The sequence below is a fragment of the Clupea harengus genome, unplaced genomic scaffold, assembly GCF_900700415.2.
Source record: "Clupea harengus unplaced genomic scaffold, Ch_v2.0.2, whole genome shotgun sequence".
Taxonomy (NCBI): Eukaryota; Metazoa; Chordata; class Actinopteri; order Clupeiformes; family Clupeidae; genus Clupea; species Clupea harengus.
In genome coordinates, this window is record NW_024879727.1 from 59474 (window position 1) to 66469 (window position 6996).

The window sequence follows — 6996 nt, forward strand, 5'->3', positions numbered from 1 at the left end:
AGAGGGGGGGGGGGGATCTTTACCCTTAATTAATATCAGAATTTATACAACTGGGTTTTTAAAGGACTTTAAAAAAGTCTTTCATGGTGTTCAAAGGGACCTGTTTCCTCAGAAGTTGTTCTCTTCAAGCAGACATGAGGAACAAACAGACGTCTGCCCTGCTGATTGACACGGGAAGAAATGACTAGAGAGATCTGGTGAGTTTTTCAGATACACTGCACATGCAACACACAGAACGAGGGAGTATAGTATACAAAAACTGCCCTGGTATTTTCAGATGCTCTTTTCCAGCATTTTCTCTAAAGTGAAGGGCACAGACTGCCCCTGACATGAGTAATTAACCTCCCTATTCATACACACACACACACACACACATATATACAGGTTAAAATGTTGTGGAGGCGTTATTGTAATTATCTTTTCTATGAATTCATAATGTTGAAATTATAGTGTTTTGGAAAGTTTTCTTCTCAAGTAATTATCTGTAGCTTGAGTTTGTTCACAAAGTAAAAAAACAAAAACGTTTTCAAAAACTTCTCAAATCCCCAGGCACCTTCACCGCATATTTGTTTACAACATTGTCAAGGTTAGGCTGTTATTGCTATAACTGATACCATCTCACACAACCGGGTCAGTTTCATTTTGTTGCCATAAACAAAAGCAACAAATAAGAAGATTGGATTTTTGACATTTACACCACCCCTTCACAGAGACTGTGCTTGCATTTTAAAATAACATAATCTTTGGCCAAATTCTCATTTTCATGGGTTATGAGTGTGTCCTAGTTTGGCAAAAGAAAAGCAGCTTTTTCAGGGGAAGACAGTATTTTGGATGGCCATGTCTTCCTGTGGTTCAACTGGTAGAGCTATTTGGCACTAACTACACCAAGATAATAAGTTTAACATCCATGGAATACCCATAGTGATGAAAATGCATATCTGCACTGTACTGTAAGTTGTTTGGGATAAAAGTCTCCGGATAAAGGAATAAATGTAAGCATTTGACAGAGATGTGTGTGGGAACAGGATGATGAAATGGCTTCCCTGAGTCTGTCCTTAAGGACTCTAGTTTCCTGTCTCAGGCCACTTCAGCTGGAGCTGCGGATGATGCCGTGGGCCAGGACGAGGAGGGCCCAGTCGCCCAGTCGAGACGTCTCTCCCGTGTCATCCTACTACTCCGAGCCCGTCTCCCTCCCGCGACACAAGGTACCGATCAAATGAGTGGATGGTGGTATGTCTCTAATGTACTCATTTAAAAAAAAAAAATTGTACATGAATAATATGTATAATAATAATATGTATAATGACACTGTACAATGTACATTTGAATTGCTGTATAGAAACAGGGTTCTGGTCTAAGAAGTGGATGGTGGCATATCTCCAATACCCATCTTACATCGTAATTGCTGTGTATTTCCCACATGTTGCTTTTTAAAAAGCTTGTGGAAATCTTTGGCTATGGTGCAAAATCACCACTATTGTTCAGATGAAGAGACAGATGATTGAGGAGCACTAGGAACAATAGCGGGATTGTACCAGTGATTTATTTGGCTGTGCTAATGCGGAAAAAAAACCCAACAACAAAGTGCCGAAATTACGGGTAACGTCTCTCTAGCCAAATCTTAATCTTGCTTGTTTATTTTGAAAAAGGGTTGTGTTCAAAAGCACCAAATATCTGATTTTGTTTCCTCATATGTACTTCTTCGCAAATGATTGAACTTCTATATCTTATATATTCTATCTTTCAGTTTCCTTACAGTTGCTGATGTCTCTTCTCTCCTTTTAGTGAATTCCACTGAGTTTAATAGAACACTACCGTGCAGGCGTCTCTTAAACAGTCTACATAAACAGTGTATTGTAGTTAATGAGAAATCTGTATCAGAGAGGTCACAGGGTTCACAGTAGGGCTTTTTCTGTCGTGTCCTGCTGAAGTTTTGTGTGTGTCTCTGTCTCTGTGCAGGATGTGTTGAGGGGCCTGCCTGGTGTTGGAGAGGAGGACCGAGAGGACGCGGAGGAGGTCCTGAGCTTGAGGAGCCTGCCTTGCGTGAGGAACACTTTGAATAAGGACCTCCACAAGGTCAAGAGGCCAAGAGGGCTCCCGAGCCGACCGATTGTGACGGGTGTCTCAGACGTCAGGCTTCCAGCCATCAATCATCAGCAGCAGGAGTCCAGGTATTCAACCTGTCAATCAAACAGTGGGTTTGACTGTAATGGCGTTAATGGTGGGGCAGCCAGTCTGTAATAACCTAGAGCAGTGATTTTCCAATCCAAATGGCAGTGCTTCAGTCACTCCAGGATCTTGCGAGGGTTTGTTGTGATTGTAACTGAATTTGTTGCGGGAAATCTACAAAATTGATTTCAATTTCAATAAAATCAATAGCGAATAATGCAGAAATTCTATGACTGGGTTTTTTTGTTGTTGTTGCTTTGCGATAATGTTGCGGTAATTGCATTTGCAATGAATTTGTGTGAATTCATAAAAAAGCAAGATTGCTATTGACGTACATCGGGAACATCTCATCATGCCTATTGTCTGTGTCTCAATTAAATCTGAGGTGTTAAAGCCTCAGCATAGTTTGTGCACAATGCAGGTATTCACTGCAGCCTTTACAAAGACTGCTTTTGTGTGTGTGTGTGTGTGTGTGTGTGTGTGTGTGTGTGTGTGTGTGTGTGTGTGTGTGTGTGTGTGTGTGTGTGTGTGTGTGTGTGTGTGTGTGTGTGATTTGTTATTGTACGTGAGTCTGGGAATGTGTGTATGTGTGTCTTAAACCAAGCCGTTCCTGAGCAGGTCATTGAGTGCAGTACAGGGAGGCGCACCCTGTTGTGTCCCCCGGGTGTAGGCTGAAGCGGGGCGACGTGAACGTGGTGTGCACTACCTGAGCAGTTTAATGTGATGACTCATGCTCAGGCCATTACAATAAATGTAAAAATTAACCTGCTCTGTATAATGAGCCTAGCTAACTATCAGTGCCTGGAATTGGCAATAAGACATAGGTCTTTACTGATACATTTGTACCGTGACATAAAACAAGCACTGCCCCATAGTGGAGCACACAGTACAGAAATATCCAGTTAACAATGTAATTAGCCACCAACAAGTACAAAGTCATTTTTCGGAGGTGCAAAATCAAGTGGGTTTTGGCCATCGTCGCGTGTTTCTCTCTCTGGCACTCTCTGAATGTGTGTGGGTGTTGTTTGCTGTGTATGTGTGACTCTTTCTCACTCTCTCTCTCTTTCTCTCTCTCTATGTGTGTGTGTGTAGGCCTACGCTCATAGTAAGAGGTTTGCAATGTGGGAGGAAGACCAACAAATGTCCCCCAATAATAAACTCCAGATGGGGCCAGGGATACAGCCAGGGGTCCACCCTACCTGAAAGGCCTCCTGGTCGGGCGGGGAGAAGGTACAACACCCACAGAACCACTGCTTTAGGGGAGTGGATACAATAGCAGTTCATTTTATATGCCTGACTTCAGTGGGTTCCAGTAGTTCTACTGGCAGAGTAAGAAGGTATTAACATTACCAAGATCAACAACTAGACCCCTAGGGAGCACATACAATATTAAAAGATATACTTGCACTGTAATTAGCTTTGGATAAAACTGCCCACTAAATGAATAAATATTTATACTATTTTAAATAGTTGAGCATGTAGTATGTGAAAAATACATTTCTTTACATGTGGCAAAGTAGCCTATGGTTTCAAAAACCTCGAATAGTTTGTAGTATGGATGCTACCCCAGTATACCCTGTGAAGGTGAACATTTCAAGTGCATCGCAAACACCTGACCTAAGCCATATTAGACGAACACTCATTACTGTTGTGCCATGATTGCAAGGCTATTGCAAACGCTCCTGAGTGGCTATCATTCAAAGGGCATGTTTCCTCAACTCCCACACTTTCTCTCAGGTGTGAGCATATCTTTCCCGTGCAGGCCAAGCGCAGGCTAAGAGAGGCTGTTCATTAAATTCCTAAATTCCTGCGCTGATGAATAAAAGACGAGGTAAAGTCGATATCTGGCCTCGCAGATGTGTGCGGAGTCATTTTCTGCTTATTAATGATTTAAAGGCTGGTTAGTCTCTTGCTGGGATAGAGGGAGTTGGTGGGGAGACGGGGTGGCGGTGGATGCCGTTTCAGAACTCCACTCGTTTATCTCCCCGAGCGGAGTGAGGCGGTGAAGAGAGAGAGGTTAAGTGTGCGTGTGGAGAGTCGAATCTCCTCCGGGTTGCTACGCTGCTCTTTCCCCAGTAGGTAGGCTAATGGAGGCAAATGAAATCAAACGAGTGGAGCTTTGTTTGAGAGGAAAAAAAAGAGAAAATAGAATGAAATGCAAAGAAGAAAAAAAAAACCTAAGCGATGGGAGCGCATTGTTAACACCGCTATCTTGTAGAGTGCAGCGGAGAGGCGGTTAATTGAAAATTGCAACCTCTTGTTTTCCTCGCGCACAACTTCTCGCATCTGCCCACGTAAGGCTGCAACAACACGACAAGTCAGGGTGTACCTGAATGAAAGCTATTTCACAGCATTCCATCAGATATTCCCCACTGGTAATAGTTTTTATGAGAACCATAATAGGATTGAGTGCAGCCATTTTACCCAACGGGAAATGAAAAGTACTGTAACATGAAAATGTGGCCCCTGAGATATAAAATTGTATAATCGTAAAAGCACTCATCCGGCTCCATTCATTCTCCAACTGTTTGGGCACTTGTCTGGAGAAACAGACGGCACACCTGACATGAAAGATGTATGAGGCTTTAATGGACATGCCTTCTACTGGTTTTGTGCAGATGAGTTCCACAGTTGCTACGGTGGACTACGAGGAAAAGCAGAGTATTTCAACCATGCCTACAACCATCTGCAATGGGATTTTATATCATTTTTCTATGGCACTCAAATAATTTTAACTTTTATTTTTTGCATGAGTATATCATCATCTCTGCCTTTCTAGTTTCCTAGTTATTACTATATTCTTTATACATTATTATTCCTTTGCTGTTCATGTGATGCTATTGCTTCGATTTTTGTGTGAAACTGATTAGACAGTCAATTGAATGAATGAATCTTCTCCGTACACTATACATCTATATGTGTGCATCTCCACAGGCCAGACAGACACATAGTCAGCTCCTCTTCCTGTGAGCCCCGCCCGGTGCCCCAGCGCCCATTCCCCAGAGAAGGGGATCACACTCTGAAGAGATCCAGCCAGACAGGAGACACCCCAGAGTTGCCCTTCAGGCATTCTTCCCATAATCCTCCGGGACCTTCCATATCGACTCCCAGGCAGTGCCTGATCACAGCCAGCCATGCATCACATAGAGTAACTAACACAGGCAAGGCTACAACACATAGAGTAACTAACACAGGCAAGGCTACATCACATGGAGCAACTAACACAGGCAAGACTACAACACATAGAGTAACTAACACAGGCAAGGCTACATCACATGGAGCAACTAACACAGGCAAGGCTACAACACATAGAGTAACTAACACAGGCAAGGCTACATCCCATGGAGCAACTAACACAGGCAAGACTACAACACATAGAGTAACTAACACAGGCAAGGCTACATCACATGGAGCAACTAACACAGGCAAGACTACAACACATAGAGTAACTAACACAGGCAAGGCTACATCACATGGAGTATGACTACAAATGACTAAATGGAGTAACTAACACAGGCAAGACTACATCACATGGAGTATGACTACAAATGACTAAATGGAGTAACTAACACAGGCAAGACTACATCACATGGAGTATGACTACAAATGACTAAATGGAGTAACTAACACAGGCAAGACTAAAACATATAGAGTAACTAACACAGGCAAGGCTAAAGCACATGGAGTAACTAACACAGGCAAGACTACAACACATGGGAAATGTTACATGCGTCCGATGCATATGTGGCATGTACTGTACATCTGTATCGTGAAAAACTGATGCGCAATGTGTATTCTGAAAGTTTCGTATGCAGTACATATGAGTATTTAACCTAAATGTTAAAGGTTAACATGTGTATGAGGTAGATGACATCACCGGAAAGACATGAAGGCACTGCAGGGAGAAAAGTGAAAATGTAGACATATATTTAGTGTCCGTAACACTGGACTCACTTCAGCTCCACATGTCTTTCAGCTGTGCTGCCTCGGCCAGGATGGAGGCGGGGGGCTGCGTTTAAGAGGGGTGCGCTGGAGTGTGTGTGGGAGGAGGGGTGCGGGTTACCCTCCGTGCCGTACCCTCACCTCCTGGAGCCCCTCTCGGGCTTCCGCGAGCAGCTGTGCAGGCAGCTCCTGCACTCTCCGCTGCCCTACAGAGAGGAGGCGACGCTGGGGCCCCGTGCCAAGGTGCCCCCCTGCGCCCACCTCCAGCCGCGGGACTCCGTGCCAGCCGCACCTCAAAGGACAGTCACCGTTCTGCTGCAGGGTGCGGTGGATGTGCCTGGTTGGCAGGGGCGAACGCTGCCCAAAATCACCATGACTCGCCCCACTCCCTCACCGAAACATGCGCTACGCAGTGAAAGCAGACAGTCAGCCTGATCCGGCCCCGGTCTGGCGCTGATGCGTCATGGATTTGTTCCGTAGTCATCTGATAGCTGGGATGTAATGGGATGAGATGCGGTTGGGATGTGCATGCGTCTGTCCTATGGTGCCCCCTTGTGGATGCGTCTTATTAAAGCAGTTTTTCCTGGTGTGTTCGGCTGTTTGAGACGGAGGGATAACTCTCCCTTCTCCTCATCTCATTTATAGTCATCTGGCAGATTTATTTTGTGCAGATCTCCATTTTTATCAGTACATGCGCTCCCTGGGTGTCAGTCCCATGGCCTTGGTGTTATTAGTACCTTACTCTACCAGTGGAGCTACAGTAACACTCAGCTGGAATAACTCTTAACTGTGAGTAGCACAGTCCTAGACTAGATTAAATCCTTTTAGACTGGATTAAATCCTTTTAGACTGGAATAAATCTCTGCACTCTGAATGCCTATAGGT

At 44.3% G+C, this 6996-nt stretch overlaps 1 protein-coding gene across 1 annotated transcript; it reads left to right on the forward strand.

Moving 5' to 3' along the window:
• si:dkey-39a18.1 (uncharacterized protein LOC557637 homolog) lies at positions 1 to 6546 on the forward strand. The gene is made up of 6 exons (XM_042704777.1): positions 1 to 197; positions 1082 to 1205; positions 1960 to 2171; positions 3262 to 3399; positions 5104 to 5462; positions 6146 to 6546. Exons 1-6 carry the CDS (start codon positions 181 to 183, stop codon positions 6544 to 6546), a joined length of 1251 nt encoding a protein of 416 aa, XP_042560711.1. The 5' UTR covers positions 1 to 180.
• Positions 6547 to 6996: the final 450 nt, after the last annotated feature.